This window comes from Rattus norvegicus, chromosome X (genome assembly GCF_021556685.1).
Source record: "Rattus norvegicus strain SHRSP/BbbUtx chromosome X, alternate assembly SHRSP_T2T, whole genome shotgun sequence".
NCBI classification, from domain to species: Eukaryota; Metazoa; Chordata; class Mammalia; order Rodentia; family Muridae; genus Rattus; species Rattus norvegicus.
Genome location: NC_141554.1, coordinates 116,031,908 through 116,052,910, shown reverse-complemented (window position 1 = coordinate 116,052,910; position 21,003 = coordinate 116,031,908). Strand labels below are relative to the sequence as shown.

The 21,003-nt window shown below is 38.4% G+C and overlaps 1 protein-coding gene across 12 annotated transcripts in view; it reads right to left on the bottom strand.

The window, feature by feature from the left end:
• Positions 1–5,469: 5,469 nt before the first annotated feature.
• Pak3 (p21 (RAC1) activated kinase 3) overlaps positions 5,470–21,003 on the bottom strand; it is a 259,475-nt gene continuing 243,941 nt past the window's right edge. For 10 of the 12 annotated variants that reach the window (XM_087599253.1, NM_001431558.1, XM_087599252.1 and 7 more), the window contains 2 exon segments: positions 13,706–13,843; positions 5,470–12,027 (listed from right to left, as the gene is read on the bottom strand). In XM_087599253.1, the coding sequence (XP_087455379.1) occupies positions 11,938–12,027; positions 13,706–13,843 (228 nt within the window). In that variant the 3' untranslated portion in view covers positions 5,470–11,937. 12 annotated transcript variants of the gene reach the window in all.

The window sequence follows — 21,003 nt, the reverse complement described above, 5'->3', positions numbered from 1 at the left end:
CAGAAAATAACCCTTTGACTATCAAACCTGGGCCCATTTTAATGAAAATAGGCTGCACATCATAAAATGATATTTCATGTTATCGGTGGTGTATCATCAACTCGGCATCAAGAATGGAGCAAAAGGCGTGCTAAATATGTGTTCTTGAAATCTTAATTCCCAATTGACATTTCATATATATTTTTAATGTTTAAGGAGATTTGCATAAATGTCTTAAAGACATATTGGAATGAATTTATGCAGGGTAGAATAATTGTGCTGAGTGAAAAAAGCTGGAGTGCTTGATTTCATCCATGCAAAATCTAGGGAAAGCAAGCTACTAAGATGGCAGATTAGCACATTCTTCATTTGCTGGGAGGTAAGGAAGGGAAGAAAGGAGGATAGACAGCCTGAGTAAACAAATTCAAGGCAGCTTGCTACAGAACTCCTCCCTGTGCTTTTTGTGTGCAGCACTATTCACAATAGTCACATTACACAGTTAGCATCTTGATTGCTGTGCTGACGATCTGAGTATATGCAATTTTCTGGGTTCAACTAAATATTGCTGAAAATGAATGTTTATAACGTGACGCCTCATAGTCATTTCACACTCCCTCGGTGCTATTTTGAAGTTCAGGCATGTATATCTAAATACATTACAAGCTCAAATGGGTGCCGGAGAGACGGCTCAGTCAGTAAGAGTGCTTCCTACTCTTCAAGGGGACCCTTGTTTTAATTGTAGAACCACATCAGATAGCTGACACTCTCCTCCTGTAACTTTCCTGTTTTATAGGACCTACCGTCATCTTCTAGATTCTGCTGGAATTGCATGCATGTGGTGCACATGTATACCTGCAGGCAAAACACTCACATACATACAAATAATACTAAATTAATTCAAAAGTAATTAAAGTTTCAGGACTGGAAATAGCTGTGTGTGTGTGTGTGTTGTGTTTTTTTCTTTTTAAATTATTGTTTGCATTTTTCTTCGTTTGCTTGTTTGTTTTACAGAGAGAGACAGCAAGCTTTGGAGTTGGGTGGGGAAAGAGGTGGCAAGGATCTGGGAGGAATTGGGAGAGGAGAAACCATGATCAAAAGATATTTTGTAGAAAAAAATTCAATTGACAATAAAAAAAAAGAGCACTTCCTGCTTTTCCAAAGAACATGATAGCACTGAGTCAGGAGGCTCACAACTGTCTGTAACTACAGTTCCACTGAAAGTGATGCTCTTTTCTGGTTTCCACAGGGACCCCTCACCCAACACACACACACACACACACACACACACACACACACACACACACACACACACACGACAGACACCTCCTATGATAGTTTGAATGAGAATGACCCCTATAGTCGAATGTTTGCAGTTGGTAGAACTGTTTGGGAAACATTAGGAGGTGTGGGTTTTTTGGTTTTTGGTTTTTGGTTTTGGTTTTGGTTTTTTTTTTTTTTTTTTTTTGGTTTTTTGGTTTTTGGTTTTAGAGGATGTGCCTCGCTGGAAACAGGCTCTCATGTTTTCAAGGCCCCTACAATAACCTGGTTAGCTTTCTCTGCCTCACACTTGAGGATCAAGATGTGATTGTGGGCTGGAGAGATCTCTCAGTGGTTAGGAGCATTGAGTGCCCTTCCAGAGGTCCTGAGTTCAAATCCCAGCAACCACATGGTGGCTCACAGCTATCTATAATATACATTAAATAAATAAATATTAAAAAGAGATGTAATTGCACAGAGAAGCTGGCTCAGGATTAGCAGCCGTGTGGGTATTTAACATATGTATGTGGCAAGCAAATAGATGTCAGCCAGGCACCTCACAGCTCATGCTCCAAGAATACACAGTGCAAACACAGACTGTAGTTACCACTTCAGGTCTTAGAACTGCTCTACTCCAGTAAGATGTGAAAAACATGAACAAGACTCAAGTTCCAGTATACAAACTAGCAGTGCTAAGCTGCCCACAAACTGATTTATCATTGTTCATGCTTTATTCTTCCAAGTAGCTGTGACTTTGATAAAATGGGCAATTTTTAGCTCATAAAATAATTTCTATATATTTTTCATGCTGCTTTGATTTTGGCTAGGCCTCCTGCTAACACCTCATTTTTCCATTCATCTTCCTATCAGAATACTTAATGTCCATAATATCCCTCCCTCTCAACGTCTATACCTACATTTTATTATGTTCTGAAAGTGGCCAGTTTCTCGGTCCTGGTTTTCCCAGGCTGAACTTACAAAGGATTCAGAGCTAGGATCTGAATCCTAGCTCTGAAAGAGAATATGAAAGAGAATAAGGTGACACTTGTCTTTCTGAGCCAGGGTAACTTCACTAGCTATATACTTTTTAAGTTCTATTTCCATATGTGTAAGTAATCATCTGATTTCTTTGTGGTTCAGTCATATTCCATTGTGAATATGCTCCACATATACTTCATCCATTTATCACCTCTCGGTCATCATCTTCATTGATTCTGTTTCCTAGCTATTGTCAATGAACCATTGATGTGCAGGCATTTCTCTAGTATGATAGAAAATCCCTTTAGCGCATACTTAGGAGTGATATATATGGGTCATGTAGTACTTCTGTTCATACTTTTCCTGTTTCTCAGCTGATTTCTGTGGTGGCCTCACTCGTTTACATTCTTACCAACAGTTAGAAAGGGTTCTACTTTGCCCAGCATTTGTTGTCAGAGTCCTGACTTAGGCCATACTTTATTTAGTGAGATGGAATCTTAAAGGGGTTTATCTGCATTCCAATCCAAGAAAACTTCAACTAGAAGGAATAGCAGAACACAAGTGGCATAAAAGAAGAGAGACTTTATATTCAGGGATAAATGTTTAAGTGGTGCTGGGGGCTTGGGGAGAGGGGAATGTAGGGGGTGTTACCCAAAATCAAAAATAGACAAAGCCTTATGGAAATCCACTAGTTTGCAAGTGCATACACACACACACACACACACACACACACACACACACACACACACACACACTCACGCACGCACACAGTGCATATTAGATAATATGTGACAGGGTGGCTAGAAGTACCCTGTATTGTAAGGCAATACTGGTCCCAAAAAATATGGACTATTAAATGAAAATGTCAGTGCCGAGTACAGGCTACCTCTTTGTGAGTTGTCAGTCAGGATAACCCCAGCATACCCCCCCTCCTCCTCAAAAAAAAGAGCACTGGATATTATTGTTCTTAGTTTTCTGCCACAAACAGATAAGACCCTATTGCTGAGGCAAACACTTTAGATGCAAAAAATAGAGAAATCAACCTTAAACTTAACAAAAACAAATGCTCTACAAGTTGGCTAATTTACAGTGTCAGAAAGTCTGCTTCCTGTATACAAGCACTGAGAAAAAGGCATCAATGGATTTACTCAGTGCTGGACACAAAATGCTACAATAGTGACATGCTGGCAGTGGCTCCTCTGATTCAGGAGTTATAATGAAGGTTATAGGGATGACAAACTGGTTGAGTGGTTATAGTTTCTCCACTGGAGGGATTACAAGTCATGCACTGTAAATGTGGCCTTAAGATCATGACTAAGGAGATCATAGCTTCTAGAGGAAACTTACTCTTACTGTTTTTGTTAAATGGCAATGCCGTCAGACTGCAATTCTAAACATTTATGTTTATAGCTATAGATGTGTGATCCTCTAAACCATGGCTAGAGAAGCTTCTCTTTTGCAGTGAATAGAGGTAAATGTAGAGACTAATAACTAGTCAAAGTGCTGAGCATAAGTAACTATGAGTTCTCAGTTGTGCATAGATAATTTATATCAACTTCTCTCCACTCAAAGCCCATTTAAGTTCTCAGAAGTAGAGGCAGAATGAATATTGGAAGCTGGCAAATAGGGAGTAGAGTAAATGCTAACTTCTGGATGACATGGCAAGATGTGGTGACCTGCATAAAACCTGAATAAAACCAAGGCAGTCCAAATACCACTGTGGATTGGGATGGCTTCTCAAGGCCACACCCATATTGGAAGAGCTATTGGTAGCTGGTGGCTGCTCAGGGACGGAGAGTCACTCTTCTTGGCTCATTCCTCAGTGGATAGTTTTATACCCATGAGCATGTGGTCAGCACTAAATTGGATGTGGGGTTAAGAAAAAATCACTAGAAAAAAGATGAACTTGGGAGGAAGATAAAGTAAGGCACACTAGTGGGAGCTAGGGGAAGGTAATGGGGGATAGATATGATCAAACTACATTGTATAAATCTATGAAACTTACAAATAACAAAAGTGCTATTTAATATCCTTTCTATTCCATTAAATGGGCATAGAAAACTAAGCAGAGACAATCTCTTTAAAGGAAGTTTACAGGGATAAGAAGCTAATAGTGAAAGAAGCAGCACAATGATTCATAACAAGGAGTGGAAAGAGCTTGGATAAAATTCTTATTTACTCATATTTACCGTAAATGCCTCCTACATTCTACATCAAAACAAAAATAATGATGAGGCCTGTATGTAAGTGCATAAAAAAAATCAAGCAAGTAGCATTTTAAAATTACATTTACCTATCTGTGTGCATTTGTGTGGGTGTGTTAGGGCACGGATGTCAAATAGCATGGGAGTAGAAGTCAGGAAAAACAATCTTAGGCAGTTGATTGACTCCTTCCACCACATGGATTCCTGCAATTAAACTAACAGCTTGGAGACAGGTGCCTTTACCTTATGAGTCTTCTCAAAGGTCATCAGTTAGCATTTGTGGGGAAGACGGATGGCATTGTACCCACTTACACAAAGATATAATGCTTTGTACACACACCCCATCAGGAGCAGTAAATGCAAAGAAATGTGTAAGTAAATGAATAAAGACTCTCAGTGAGGCTGTTTTGGAATTTCTTTGATCCTCTGAAGACTTTGATATAAGATATGAGGAGGAACCAGAGAGGTGGCCGAGCAATTACGGGTGCTTTCTGCTCATGTAGAGGACTAGAATTCAGTTCCCAGCATCCACACCAGGAGGCTCACAACTGTCTGTAAGTCTGGTTCCGGTAGGTGTCATGCACATAATGGCACTCATGGGCACCCACACACATCTGTACACAATGCAAACACACATATACCTGGATGAAAATCTTTAAAAAAAATACATGTAAGGCAAATCAGAGCATCGTGAACATGGCATTGCATGTTCAGAAATTTCCATGCAGAAAGATGATCAAAATCGACCTCCTGGTTACCTGTAAATTCTTATGGTGATTTTCCTTCACCTTCCTTTGAAATCTACCAAGTTTTTCTCTGTATTGAATATACACACTTACTTTTTTGAGTTAGTCTATTATGTAAAGGTCAGGTAGAGAATCTGAGTTACAGAAGATTCTTTGAGGCAAATCTTGTATTGGTAGAATACTGGCCATTTTATCACCTTTATAGCTTTAAGAGAGTAATACCAGCCAAAATGTGAAATAGGCAAAATAACTGTTGAGATCAGGATCAGGTGGGAGAGTGACAGAAGAGAGAGACAAGAGAACACTGATGTTTGTCATTTTATTTGCAATACTTTAGGTCCAAGTTTCAAACTGCAATATTTTTACACTCAAGACACAGTCATGCACAATCCATATTTCAAATTTCTATTGCTTCAACCACAATTTAAAATAACAATATTAGAAATAAAAATCCTCAAAAAGATCAGCTGCTGAGGGCAGAGGGATGGTGTCATACCATCAGCAAGTCTACAAAAGAAATAACTTACTTAATAATCAAACAAACATAAGACCATAAATACCATTAATCCAAAATTACAGAAGAATTTCACTACACATGGGTTAACAAATAACAACACATTTTGACAAAAGTAATGCACAGCCAAATGAGATACAACTTGGATAAACGGTGAAAATGAAGATCCTCCTCAATCTATTTTATCTGGATGTTATGAGTTCAATCCCAGCAGATATCAGTATCCGTGTGATCTGACAGCTATTGTCAGATGTACTGAGATTTTCAAACTCAACCCATTAATGGTGAAAGATCTTATCATCACTAATGAATATAGTATATGCGGGTCCAAAAAGCACACCACACACAAGCACACACATTGAACTTGAATTTCACACTCCAGGTTGGTTGGCACTCTGCTGTAGGCAGGCAGTAAGGGACCATCCACCAAACTAACTAGTTTCTCTTCTTTTTCAGTGGCATACTCATAGCCAATTGCTGTGGGAATTTCCATGAGAAATGTTTTCTTTGATCCCAACAGTTAATGTGTCAGCTAAAAGCATGCAATTGCCTTTCTGTTGCTCTTTTTTGTAACTTGTCAATACATAGGTCCACTCTGTGATCTTAGCCATTAAAATGCTTGGGTTCGGCCATCCTGTGCCACTTTATACTTTAATGCTCTAAGCCCCAGAACTGCTTCATAGGAATAGAGAGGCCCAAGTACAGTTTTATTCTATGAAATGTGACAGTGAATTTCTGTTCTAGTAGCAAATGCTAGCCACAGCTTTATGGAAACCAGACTTCATGTACAGCGTATAGAAAATGAAAACTGGGAACATTCAGTGGAAAAAAGACATTAAAATAAAAACAAAACAGTTGGGAGGAAGTTGGAAGGTTTCCATGAGTTTGATCAACATTCCCTGCTGCTGTTAACTTCATTTACTTGAGTTTTTCCATTGTACATGGTTCTGTGGAGCTGCAACCTAAGAGATCCAGGCTTAAGCTTGTGATATTTGCCACCACGTTGGCTGATTGAATTTGCAAGGCAAACTGTTACCTCATACAATGTCAGAGCTTTTGGAAAGACCTTGAAGAGCACTTGATTCAATGCCCTGACTTTATAGATGAATAAAAGAGAAGGGCTAAGTGATTTGCTCGCGGTCACATAGCAAGTTAGGTAAAATACCCATGTTAACATCGAGATCTCCTCCCTGGGTATGTGTTTTACTACATCTGACTTATTCTTTAGCATTACTGTCAGGTTTTGCCTAGGTACTGAGTCAGGTGACCACGGTGCTTGCCTTACTGTCGGTAATAACAGGACAGCATTCATCTGATGGCAGCTTCTGGGGAGAGTCTGGTGTCACTAATTAGATTTTTTTTTTAAGTTCACCTTGCAAGTTCAATAGGTTTACGTGGCAGTCAATGCTACAAGTCGGTAGTGTTTGTATAGTCAGAGGTGTGCACATGGTGATATCTCAAGTCCCATATTTGCAGATTCGGCGAGATACTGTTGGATGATAAACAGACATTCCCAAGCATGAGAAGTTGGTTAGATGTAGTCGATCACTGAAGGAGTGTGAAGCAGAAAAGAAGAGAGAAAACCAAAATCCAAACAACCCAAAATTATAGCAGAAATAAGTCTTTGATGAAAAATTCTTTCATAGGAGAAACACTTCCCTTATTCCCAAGGCCCTATTTATTTCCTTTCCAATCCACATGCAAGTATATGTCCAGTATTGTGTGTTAAGGTTACTCCAAATCCCAGGCCCATTAGACTGTCAGTTTACAAATGCTGAATTTCAGGCTCCTTCTTCGAAGACTGGGAGACGTTTATATAACACGCCATTCATTTGTTTGAATATTAACTTCAAAAGGCTCAGATTCAACCAGGAAAAGATTCAACCAGGATGGCAGGGTGAAGACTTCCATATGTATTATGAAGAGCTAAGCGAATGCCTGTGAGTTTTCTGGGGATACACTCTGCTTTTGGTGACACTGTGGAACATACATTAATGACGTCCTCACCTAAAATTTCTTTGGTGAGTTAGAAGAAAATTCTTCTTTGATGGCTGGTCTCCCTTTCTTTTAAAAAACCACGATCACTGCCTACATGCTACAGTCACGCAGCACAAGAGCCCAAAGACCATCCCAAGCCAAAACTAATAGGACTGGAACTGAATGTTAACAGACAATCCTAAATATTTCTCTTAATAATTTTGCAGTTACGCTTAATAGTACATGGTAATTTCCATCGCAACCAATGGGATTTGTCTATGGTTATTTAAAGAAGACTCCTGTCAGAATGATTGGTCTGGTTATGCCAGGAACTGGTAGGAGCTAGCTCTTTTACCCTTCTATCCTTCCAAAATTGACCTTGAAAATCTCTTAAAACAAGCTAGAAAGGTAGCATCTAAAACAAGTATTATCAACAGGGCTAATTAAGTTGTCAGCCCTCCAATCTAAGGCAAACAAAATAGACTCCTGGATGCCATACTTAAGCTGAAGGCAACCTGTTTTATAGCAGAAGAATGCATTTGGAGTTCTAGCAGTGATGTCTCCTTAGCGTGACTTAGATAATAGTCTCATAAGAAAGCATGTGCCATACCTGAGCGTGTGCCAACCTCAGTACCCAGGCAAGTATAAAGCCTACAGAATAATTGTAACTAGGAAATATCTGTGCCCTGCATGCTCTGGGCTCTGGCCAGAAGGTGTCTGCTTCTGGTATCTCTTCTATGTTTCTATAGTTCCCCTTCTGTTATTTATTTCAATTATTAATATATCAATATCAAAGAAAGAAAATTTCTGAAAGAAAAAAATTCACGGAACCCCACCACCCTAACACAACTGATTTCAATTATCTGTGTTCCCAGTCTTTATGCATATGCACACTTCTTTTTACATAGATGTAATCCCTGTTTGTATTTTTAAAAAGCGACTCCGTAGACTCTCTCTCTGAGAACTGGCAGCCTCATTAGAAATAAACGACCCATTGAGGAAATGGATATAATTATTTACACGATCTTTGAGGTGAGAAATATCCATTATAGACAAACATCTTAAACTATCAAAACAGTTATACAGAAAACAGAAAGCAATTTCTATTTCTTTTTTTTTCTTTTAGCAATGGAATGTGCTTCACAGGGAATTGATAGATGTGAGGACTAGGTGGTTCAACTAAAGCATTGGAGGTGCAAGTCATACGCCTGAAAGGAATCTGAAGAACACAATTAAAGAATAAATACTCGAGTTAAATCTTTTTATGTGACTTGGCCATCCAGTAGCCAAAATGGAGCATGGACGCACAAATATTTACAATGACACACAGACAAGATCAGCAAGAACAAAGTCATTACCCAACATGTTGATTGATTTAGGGGGATCGCGTCATCCCCAAATCCACATGGGATTATGACAACAAACTGGATCCTTGCTACAATATCAATGTTTTATTCTTTCTTAAATAAATAATCTTTACTGTGCTTCTCACCTTTCCCTGACTTTCCCACTGCCCTATTCCTACCTCAGGACATTTTTGAATCAACATTCAAAAATGTGCCCACAAATGTCTCAGGGCACACTAGCAATGTTAAAGGTCTGGACAGCCTCATCTGTATTAAGATGAGCTCAAAACAAATCAAGGAAAGGGAATAAACTATCAACCATCTGGAGGCTACTTTGTTCGAGTATAGCAAGTATGGACCCTTCAGCATCATTTTGGCATGAGAAAAAGTTTCTCTCTAATACTTATTAGAAATATATGTAACTTTTCAACACAAGTAAAAGACTGTAGAAGCTGTTCTCATTGGAACATGTACACAGGTATAATTTTGTACGAGTACTGCCTACTAGAACAGACTATTAAACCTCGGTACAGAATGATGGGAAATAAGTACCTGGCCCTTCACTGTTAATAGGCTGAGTGGAGAGCATCAGGAGCAGCCATTTCTCTGCCAACAGAGACCTGAAGGACCACAGCTCCAGGGTCTTCTAAATAAGGATAACAACAATAGCAACAACAACAACAGCAACAACAACAACAACAACAACAGCAACAGCAACAGCAGCAACAACAACAAAGGCCTTTACAACATGCAGAGGATGTTAATTGATGTCTTGGACTTCCCAGCCAGGGTGTGGGTTCTCTCTATTAGCAGAGCACAGTCATCAATCGATTGAATTCTGTTTACATCCCAGGAATTTGTGGAATTCCCTGGCACTACAAGTGGGAAAAATCCTTCATTTAAAATAAAATAGAATAAAAAACTTAATGTTCTTTCTCTCTCACTAGAGAGGTGTGACATTTAAAATGTCAGGCCCAAATATCTCTTTGCAAAATAAGCTTGAAATTAATATAATCATTTGATTTTTCTCTTCACATTTGTTTTTTATTCCACGGTGGATATTTTCAGGGAAGGGTAAGCCCCTCCTTAATTTTATAATGTAGGAAAATAGGAAATCCACCAGTGGTACCATCTCTCAACATAAACATTGTACTATATGATCAGCAGAAACTCTAGAGAAAGTGCTTTCATTTGAAGGAATGGATGGATGCTTAAATGGACAGATGGCCCTCACAGAGAAGAGAGGCAGATGCCACTCATCTTGTTCCCCTCTCGCTGAATGTAGGGAAAGTCTATTCAGTTTCTCTAATTCTAAAAAAATTAAGAAATGCGTATAACATAGATTGTTGGCTTTTCAAAGGCTTAGAGAAACAACTTTCTAGAATTCATACAACCGACTACACACTCAAAAGAGACATATCCTTTTCTATGCAGACACCTTCCAGATGTTTTTTTTTTACACTCAGAAGATTAGCTAATAAATTTTTAATAAATACAAATAGTGAAATAATAGTCAAATTTTGGAATTATTTTTCAAGCCACAAAAAGAATTCCGTTGGGAAATATGAGTACAGATAAAAATTATTTTTTCAGTGAATTTCCAACATTTTTATGAACATGCTTTTAAAGGGCAAAAGCCCAAGTAACTAAATAAGAACATACCATAGTCAAATACCAAAAAAAAAAAAAAAGAGATTGGAGATATGTAGAAAAATCAGTTTCAAGTATTTAGAGCCAAGTGTTGACTGGGATGTAACTTTCATTGACTTTCCATTCCTTAAAGAGTTGAATACTTTACTACATCTCTGATCTCTAGATCTTTAAAATCTTTAAAAAATTCTTATGCGTTACAAATTGCCAAAATGAATATTTTCATCATGAAGAACATCGGCTAATGGATCTATTTCCTCAGAATGTGCCTATTGTACAATGCCTATGTTACAGGAGCACAAGAGAGGACTAAATTCACCATCTTCGCTTATTTACTGCCCAATGAGGAGTTCTGCATTTTCCTTTTGGCTCTCAGAGAAAGTCCCATCTTTGTGTAAGTAAGGTTTCTCCCATCAGGATATCCTAGGTTTAGGACCTGGACTCACCCAGCAGCGCTGCCACATTTTCAGTGTGTCCTTTCTCTGTTATCACAGAGGCCAACGAGCTGCTTCACATGACAATTCAACTACTCCATTAGCATCCATGCGAAATGTGACAGGATCTCACAATTAGAGCTTTGTTTTGACTCCTATTCCTCCTGTTTTCGGAAAAATGTCTTAAAGGAAACCTTCTCCAATACAAATGCAGAAAAATAGGTACACAAACCAAGCCACCACTACAGAAGAATAAAAACTTGCGACTCGATTAGGGCATGGACGTCCACGGCTTCACACGGCACTTGTTCTATTTTTTTTTTTCGTTTTTGTTTGTTTTTTGTTTTGTTTTTTTTTCTTTGCTTTTTTGCTTTCTTTTTTTTAAAAAAAACATTTTGACATCTTTTTTTCTGGACATCTAATGACAATGCAAGTGAAAAAACATCACGTTGGGTAAGGGATTTTGAAAGAGGTTTGAATGGAAGGGGGACTACTCTCTAACTTAAAAACACACAGCACTATGAAGAGGGAGTGTGCATCTTTGAGAAATCTCTTTTTCTTCAAAGTAAATGCACGAATGAGGGGATTCACTACTGGCTCTCTCGCTTCACGGTGGAAGTGGCCACTTAATGGCTACTTCGACATTGCTGCCCTGTGTGGGCTGCGGTTCAGGCTTACAAATAAATTACATAATCTGAGGGAGTAGGAAAAAGGTTTATAAGAAGTTTCTATTCACTTGAAAGTTAAAGAACCCCCACTCCATTTGACTGTCTTTTCTTCTGTGGATCCTGCAGCAGAGTTTTAGTTCAGTCTTACTCATCCGGGAGACGGTGAGGGGTAAGGCTTGCACTTCTAACGGCTACTGTTCTTAATGGCTTCCTTTGCAGCAAGAATCAGAGGAGTGAGGCTGGACAGGGGCTTGGCTAATTTTAAAAATGGATGCTGTAAAAAGGAAGGAAAAAACAAAGAATTACTAGAATTCTGCTTTCCCATTAGTACAGTGCTTGTCAACCTTCCTAATGCTGTGACCCTTTAATACAGTTCCTCATGCTGTGCTGACCCCAACCATAAAATTAGTTTGTTGCTACTCCGTAACTGTAATTTTGCTACTCTTATGAATTGTAAATATCTGTAAATCTATAAATATCTGATATGCAGGCTATCTGATATGTGATCCCCAAAAGGTCATGACCCACAGGTTACATTTTCAAATATGCTTGCTCCTTTGTGTTTCGAGTACTCGTTGAAACAACTCACTGCTTGATTTAAAAAAGAAATCCCTGCCAGCTTTTGTCCTTCAGACTTTCCTTTTCTTTTTGGTCTTTCAATATCATGAGATCCTATGGAAATTTACTTGGCACAGCTAGAAACTCTTCAGTATAGAACTTGGAATGGTTTACTCGGTAATGGCCAGACACTCTACATTTCTTAAACTGAAGAATGGGGCTGGAGCTCTCTCAGGCTTGAAAGAGTATCTTCAACTGAACATTAAAATCAATTTTCCTCTGAAACCATTGGCTCCCTGGCTGCCAAACCCAATAGCTGTGTCTCCACCACTGCTATTGGCTCATCTGCAAGAGTTGATGCACGCAAATCTCCTTTATGTCTTTAAAATGGTTGCTTCTCTGCAGATCTGTGACATTCTATTACTACAGGGCTTTTCCTCCTCTTTTTATCTTTAGTTCTTTTCTGACCTCTTGTTTACTGCAAAAGTACCGCTCGTTATCTTGTTTTGCTAATTAATTTCTAACAGAGCTCTCATTTCTGTCAAAGTTTTCAACCTATCATCTGCTTTATGGGGATGATTCACAAGCTCAAAGTGTGAGTGTGTGTGTGTGTGTGTGTGTGTGTGTGTGTGTGTGTGAGTGTGAGTGTGTGTGTGTGTGTGAGTGTGTGTGTGTGCGTGTGCTTGTGCTTATGAGACCAGATGCCCCCTAACCTCTGCCGCTCTTCTGTCCTACTTGCCAGTTGTCTTCCAGATATTTCCTCTAGAATGTTTGCTCGCCATTATAATTCAACATTTTGAAAGGTATGCTAATATTGCCACAACAGAGTTCTTTGGTGTGGTAAGTTACAGGGACTTTGGAGTCAGAACTGTGAAGTTCATTTCTCCCACTATTAGAATTACATAATTGATTCTATTCTGTATTTATCTGTGTGGTTACATTAATGATACTGCCTCTTTGGCATCTTTGGAAAAGGGATGTGAGAAGGATCTAGATGTGGTGACAAGCGTGGAAAGGCGTGGAAGTTATGTAGAAAATCACCTCTGGCCAAGAGCATATAACATCCAGAGGTACAAGTAAAGTGTAGAACCAAAACCCCCAACAATAACAGAGAGTCACAACTGGGTTAGTCTTTCTTTGTAGAATCAGAGTTCAGAAAGAACAAAAGAGAATTATAGATTCAAATACAAATTTTTCTTTAAAAATCAAGGCAACATGATCAATCGAGGATGCAATAGGTGAATGTCTATACTTAACGTGCCCAGGGTCTAAAATTGAATGGCAAGAGCCCAACTCCAACTACACGTCTTTCAACAGAGATCTCTTCATGTTACACATTAACATGGAAAAGCAGCATAACTCTCCCGTTGTAAATTGCCTCATTTTGTTTTCACCTGCAAAAGCTCCTTGGCAGACCCTCGTCTATCCACATCCATCTCAAGACAGCGATTTAAGAAGTCACGGAATACAGCTGACAGTCTCTCGGGATTCTGGAGCTCTGGGGTTCCATTAGTGGCTATCAGATATAAGGCCTATAAAGAAAAATATTCAACTTTAGTCAACATATACATGGTAAAATTATACATACAAGTCAATTTTCTTCCTATTTATATATATTTTTTTCTTTTCTTTTTTTTTTGGAGCTGGGGACCGAACCCAGGGCCTTGTGCTTGCTAGGTAAGCGCTCTACCACTGAGCTAAATCCCCAACCCTCTTATTTATATTTTAGATCGTAAAACAGTCCATTTGAGAGAATTCCGTGGACATGGTATCTATTGGAATGTAGGACTGAGAATAGGTTGTATTAACAGATAGCTTAACTGCTGACTCCTAACCTACTTGGTTATTGATCTGATTATCCTTCATTAATAATAATAATTGTTATTGTTGTAATAGAAGTTCCTCATGTGGATATACCTTAACTACTATTGTTAGGTTGATGGAAGGAGATATAAAAGACAAAAGTAATGTCATTCCTAGGAAAATAGATAGAAACAGAGAAAGTAAAAAAAAAAAAGCCAGAGCCAGAAAGAGAAACATAAATGAAATCTAGATTTCACACACATATGCATATATTTGCATGTATATGTACGATATTAAAGTAGAAGAGGAGCCACTGAGGAAAGGAAGGAGACAGGCAGTAGCTGACACGATAGACAAATGGGTGTCAGAATTATCCAAGCACTAACACAGGAATCAATTTGCCTTTCTGAAAGCAATCACTCTGTGAACACACAGTACACAATTGCATGTTTTAAGGAAAAAGTTAACACAAATCAACTTGTTAAAAGTAGCTCTCTCTGGCATCACAATTACTGGGGACTTGAATTTTAAAATATATTTTGCACCTTTCAATTCTTCTAGATAAATGCAATACTGATTTCATTATTTTAACCCCCGCCCTGAAACAGTACTTAAAATGCATTTTAAAAACTGTTGCATCCAATCCCCCGTGTCTTTTACTTAATTTTCCTAGGATTAAACATGTTTTTCATCAAACACTGCCCTTCAAGGAAAACAAAAACTTCAGACTATTTCTTGTTCAATGATTGTTTTCATTTTAATTGCAACAGTATTATTCCTACTCAATTTCCACGGCAAAAACACACCCATTCACTTGCATTAAGGACTAAACTGGCCTTTGTTGACTGGCAGGGGAACCTAATTACCATGTATAAGGCTGTTTCTATGGAAAACGCACTCTAGGTTCCAAATAATTAACTTAGAAATGAACTGTTAGAACACATCCTGTGTGTGAGCTGGGGACTGTCTTCATAAAAAAGAAAATTGCTACCCACTGCCTTGCTAATGAGACACAAATACAAACATGACAACCCAAAGGTTTTTTTCTTTCTTTCAGAAAAGCCAAGTCTCAAATGAAGAAGACTGGGGAAGATTAATAATACTTTTAAAGGGTAACTGAAAATTCAAGGAAAATGAGCTGGCTATTAGAAACTGGACTACAGACCTTGTGTAGCTGCTTCTAATGCAAGCAAGAAAGCACAGGACTGCCCCCGTGTTCCCCTTCTTTACACCATCGGCCTCCCAACATTCTACAGTTATTCTACTAAGTTCTCCCAATGCAACGTTTATATGGCTTTCATAGTCATCTACTTCTTTATAGCACTATTATCTTTGCTTAAGAGCAAGACTTTTCTCAGACAGCTTTAGTATATAGTTCTGGCTGACTTTCCTTATTCGGATCCCTTTGTTGTGAAGCGTACCCCCTTTAACAATTGTATCTCAGCACATGGTTTTTGCCACTCGTTCATCTACTTAAAAGCTCTTAGAGGTCTCCTATTGTCCAAAGATATGGGATTCAGATGGTGCTGCCCCAAATTCCTCTCCAAGAACATTTGAGGCAGGGGGAGGAGAAGGTAGAGAGAAAGGGTAGAGATTTGAAAATCTTAAGCTTACATAAAAGATGACTTAGTCAGAGGAGCTGTGCTATTCTTCCTATTTATCATTCCTAACAACACTTCTTTGGTCCACAAGACATAGTAAGGATTGGCATGGCATACGGTATGGTTTGGTTCCTGCTTCCTTTGTCAGCTTTCCTCTGTTCGAATCTTACCCTGGGGACTTTCTCTTCCCCGCTCCCACATACACACACTAGTCAAAGCGCATCTATCAGTCACACCAAGTAATCACTGCTCGCTAGGGGAGAAACAAGAATGCTCTCTGTGCAGTGTACATAGAATATGCTATTAAATGGGTGAGGCATCAGGATCGAGCTAAGCTCATGTTTGATTGAAACAAACAAACAAACAAACAAACAAACAAGAGATGAAAGGGAGATAAAAGGAACTTGAGAAAACTGTGTCGACAAACATCAGTTTCAAAAATTTATCTTTTCTAGCGAACACTGAACACGGAAAGTGCTTATAATAGAATTTAGAAAATTAAGTAGGTTATATTTTTCCGAAGGCGAGGCAATATAGGACCATAACATAGACTGTATTCATATTAGAAATATGATTAGCAAAAATAAAATGGTAGCTGCTTTCCACCGAATAAACATTAGCTAGTATTGGACACATCACCATGATAACTGTAAATATCTTGACAATTACAACCATTAAACTTTTCACTAGCCTTAATGTGCAACTGAATTTACTCAAACACTAAGAGAAAGCCAGTGTATCTAATTGGAGAAATAATTGAGTTTACCTTATTGGCAATTTCCGCAGCTGAAAAGGATCAAAGCCTTCACCGTGGACATTACCACATTTCTCCAAAGGAGTCTCAAGACAATCCATATGTAAACCATAAATTTTCATTAAGGCAGTGTTGCCATAGGAGTATTTAATTAAAACGCTTTCATTTGTGACTCAAGTTCATTATAGCAGTTTATAAAGTTTACATTAAGTCATTGAAAAACAACCAGGAGACTTTCATGGAAATATGCTTGCAAGCATATGAATTCTCAGCACCCATATAATGAAACACTTTACAAAGAGGATAGGGTATAGTTGAGAAATCTCTTTGTAAGCTGAGTATTTGGGACTCAAAGACCATTTTCCCATGGAAAATATTTTATACATGGTGAGTGGGTTCCCAACCTAGTCCACACAAAATCTTGTGAATGTGCAGTATAATTGAATAGCAGGAGTAAGAAGGCTTATTCGTGCAAATGTCAACATCAGTATACACATGATCAGAAGCTAGTAGAACTAGATAAAATTGATTTCAAAATGATTTAATTACCTCATACAATCCATACAACTACTCCCTGAGGTAAGTTATTATGACTCTTAATTGACAAATAAACTGCCCTGTTTACTTGTCCAGTGTCATACTTCTAATGAGTTTTTAATTGGAAGTAATCAATATTTGAATTCAGGGAGTATGAGTTGAGACGCCATGTTCTTAACTGCCGCACGACACCCTCTCTTACATACTATCAGCAAACACCTCGCATACTTGTTTCAGTTTCTCCCTGTACAGAGGAAATGGGCCCTTCTGTGGTCAATCATTCTCTACTAGTTTGAAAATGGAGAACAAAGGGCATGTACATAGCTAGAAGGGGAAAAGGGGGGGGGGAGTGTGCATGTGCATGGGTGTGTGGGTGCATGAGAGTGTGTGTGTGTGTGTGTGTGTGTGTGTGTGTGTGTGTGTGTGTGTGTGTGTGTGTACTGTAGGGTTATATTGCCAGTATTTATGTGTAACTGAATTTACCCAAATACTAAGAGAACCAGTGTATTTAATAGGAAGGATAATTGAATTCATGCATTCTGTATTCGGGCCTTCATTCTCAATGGTTTCTGCAACCTCCTGCTGTTGTGATTCCATTTTCATTTTAGATTTTTTTTTAACTCAATCCTTTATGAGCAAAATTTGGGAATGGGCAAGTTGACACCTTGTGATGTAGTTTACGCATGACCTGCAATTTAAGAGGTTAAATGTCAAAACATATTGCTGCTTCTAGTGTGTTTATGGATTTTTTGAAAGTCTCTGACATGCCTTGGTTTGCTAGGAGAGTTAATAAAGCCCAGTTTTCAACAGAGAAACCACTAGACATATACACTTCTGTATTTTATACCTATTTCAACTTTCACACTACAGTGTGATAGAGCATTGTGAACTAATTTACCTCGACATTGTCTTACACACAAATTCTCATGTCACCAAATTATGAGGAGCTGTTGTTTTGCTGCCCTTTAAAAGCCATTTAAAATGAACTTAGGGATCTATCCCCCTTATAGGTTGATAATAAAAGGTAATTAGGTAATACTGACTGATTAGGTGCCAAGCTAGCTTTGGAATACTTTTTTTCCCAAGCAGAGAGCTTTGGCCACTGCCATAAAATAAACACCAGATGACTCTGTCAATCCATGTGCTCATTCTAATGTCTTGTTAATAAATGCATAGCAGGCAACTTGCAATCATGACGTGACCCTGCATGACCTTAGCAGTACTCAAGGTTTGGAACTAAAGAGCATTTGAAAGTGGAAGTCAGGATAACCATGTAGATTTTTTAAAGGCAGGAAAAGAGAATGATCCAGGAAGTCAGGGAAAGGTAAGAAGCTGTGAGAAGGAGAGGAAACAGAAGAAAGGCAAACGCAGGAGCCAAGGGCCAACAGGGAAAGGCACTTGGGAGAAAGAGGAAACAGACATAAAGGCCAGAAAATAAGTGATGTCAAAGGAATCGATCTTCTGCTATTGTTCCATTTCTCTACTCCTAAAATGATAAGGAGTTAAAATTCTAGTTACTCTGGTCTGACAAGTGCATTGAAATACCCCACTCTACTCCAGTACTGTGTACTTATAATTATTATTTGTTAGTCAAGAGATTTAAAAGTTAAAATGAAATTAAAATGAGAAATAAGTATCACTGGAAAAGACTATATTAAATAATCACCTTCTACACCGCTCATTTCATTAGCTCACTCTCAACTTCCGACTTAAGGTATTATGTAAATATTATGCATTCATTTGCATATCATTTCATCCTTGTGAAGGTTTTATCACTACAGTGCTTTTTATGATTCATATCAGTGGGAGGTTGCCAAGTCCTACCATACAGCATGTTTCACACTATGATCCAAGTTTTTTGTTTGGCAAGGCAGGGAGTGGGGTGGTCTTTACATTCTAGAGGACAGCTTTAGTCTGAAGGTGATGATCTAGGAGTGTCTGGTTGTTTTCTGAAGATCACTTCACTGAAAGCATACTTCAGGACAACATTCATAGCAAGGGCAGAGAAATTTATAGCTACCTAAAACCAAAGCACACAGAGTAGAAAAACAGAACCCTAAAACTTGTGTCTTTCTTTAAGTGAATCTCCTTTGATAGCACAGTGCAGAAAAGAATTAAAGAGAAAATCTCCCAACAGGACCAAGAGCACTGTCAAGTGCCATCCTTCTTCCTTTCAATAAAACCCAAGGAACTCCATGGTTTTCAGGGCTTTGTCCTTTGTGGTTCATGCTAGGAAGGTAACAGCTTAGTCAAATTGAAATCTTCCAAAGGAACAAGAACATATGACCACAGCAAGGAGCAACCTATACAAGGTAATAGTAATAGATTTTTGACTCATAGACTTCGGAAGAGAATTCATTCTTGACTCCTATAATCAATAAAGTTGGTAAAGATGGCAGACAGCTTTTTTACTTGTCTTTCTCCATTCATCAACATCTCCCAGATGAGCGGTGTTATTGAAATTTTCTATTTGAGGATGAAGTGATTCCTTCTTTCCATCAACAGAAGCAACAAAAAGGAAAAGAAATGGAAGCAAATACAAAAGGCTTGTCCATAATGTCAGCTTAGTTCTTGGAATAAGGGTTAAACCAGTGGGTCTCAACCTGTTGGTCATGATCCCTATGGGACCGCATATCAGATATCTTGCATATTAGATATTTACATTATAATTCATAACAATAGCAAAATTACAGTTATGAAGTATCTATTCAAATACTTTTATGGAAAAGGGGGGTCACCACAATGAGAAGAACTGTATTAATGGGTTGCAGCGTTAGAGAGGTTGAGAACCACTGGTTTAAACTCTTGGTTTTTTTCCTGGTATACACTGCCTTGATGAAAATAACTTGGAGTTTTGCTCAACTCAGCAAAGAATTTTCTGAGGATCTTTGTATCAGAGTGCAAATGGTTTTTTAAAAATGATATTGTGACCAAGTTAAAAAGAACATAAATGAAAACAAAAAACAAAAGTCAGAAGTAATCTTCAATTTCAGGAAAACACTGATTTTCTTGGTGAATTCATATTTCAAAAGCCATAAAATAAAACATTTCAGTGGGCAAAGGTACAACCTCAACCCGAGATTCGTTTCTTTACAATGATCTTTGATTTTGATGGACTTAATTCCTTAGCCAACAGTATGGTACTTATTATAGGAATAGGCGTATGCATCTCTGGGTTATACCCAAACCATTGGAGCCTGTAAGTTCTCTGAGGAATGATAAGAAAAATCACAGGATACAGGAATCTCTCTGGGCCAACAATGGTTCCCTGATCACCACATTTTTAAACTTTCCCTTTTCTTCGCCTGGTTAGACTCTTGGATTTTACTTTGCTATGGAATCAATTTCTCCCTTGGCTTTCTTCTGGGTCATAATTCACCAGTTTGAACTGTCTGCTTCTGTATAATCTTAATGAAAACTTGCAGCTTTCATATGGCCAAGTCCCATTTTCCGATGCTGAATTCTTAACAACCAATGCTTCTTTAGGGCTTCCTATCTTCTGACAGGCAATATTTTTTCTTATTAAAAAGAAGCACTGTTACTATTCTATAATTATTTTACTTGCAGTTATCCCAACTCTCCCCTCCTTTTAAGCATAGGTTAAGCCTTCAAAGGAAGAGGAGTGTCAACAACCCATCAATAAAGTTTGCTCTTCCACAGTGGCTTATGGAAAAAGAAGGGAATGCTCCCAGCTCTCCCTGAAATACGTTCAAAACAATATTGACAGAGTGCTAGCAAAGTATGCTTGCTTCTCTGGTGTTCAGGAAGTTTATGTCTGACTTTAATTCCAAATGAGCACGCGCCATCAAACCCAGACATTCCAAGCCACAACACAGGTTCCAGTGGTTGGAGGGAACAAGATGCAGTTTGGCCCTTAGTTGCTGTTGTTCAGGAGGGCTTCTCTTATTATGCATGATGTTCTTGAGACATGCAAGCTCTCTAGAATTTCCCTGGTCATAAGAGGGAAAACGCAAGAAAACTGACCTTTGTTTGGTTC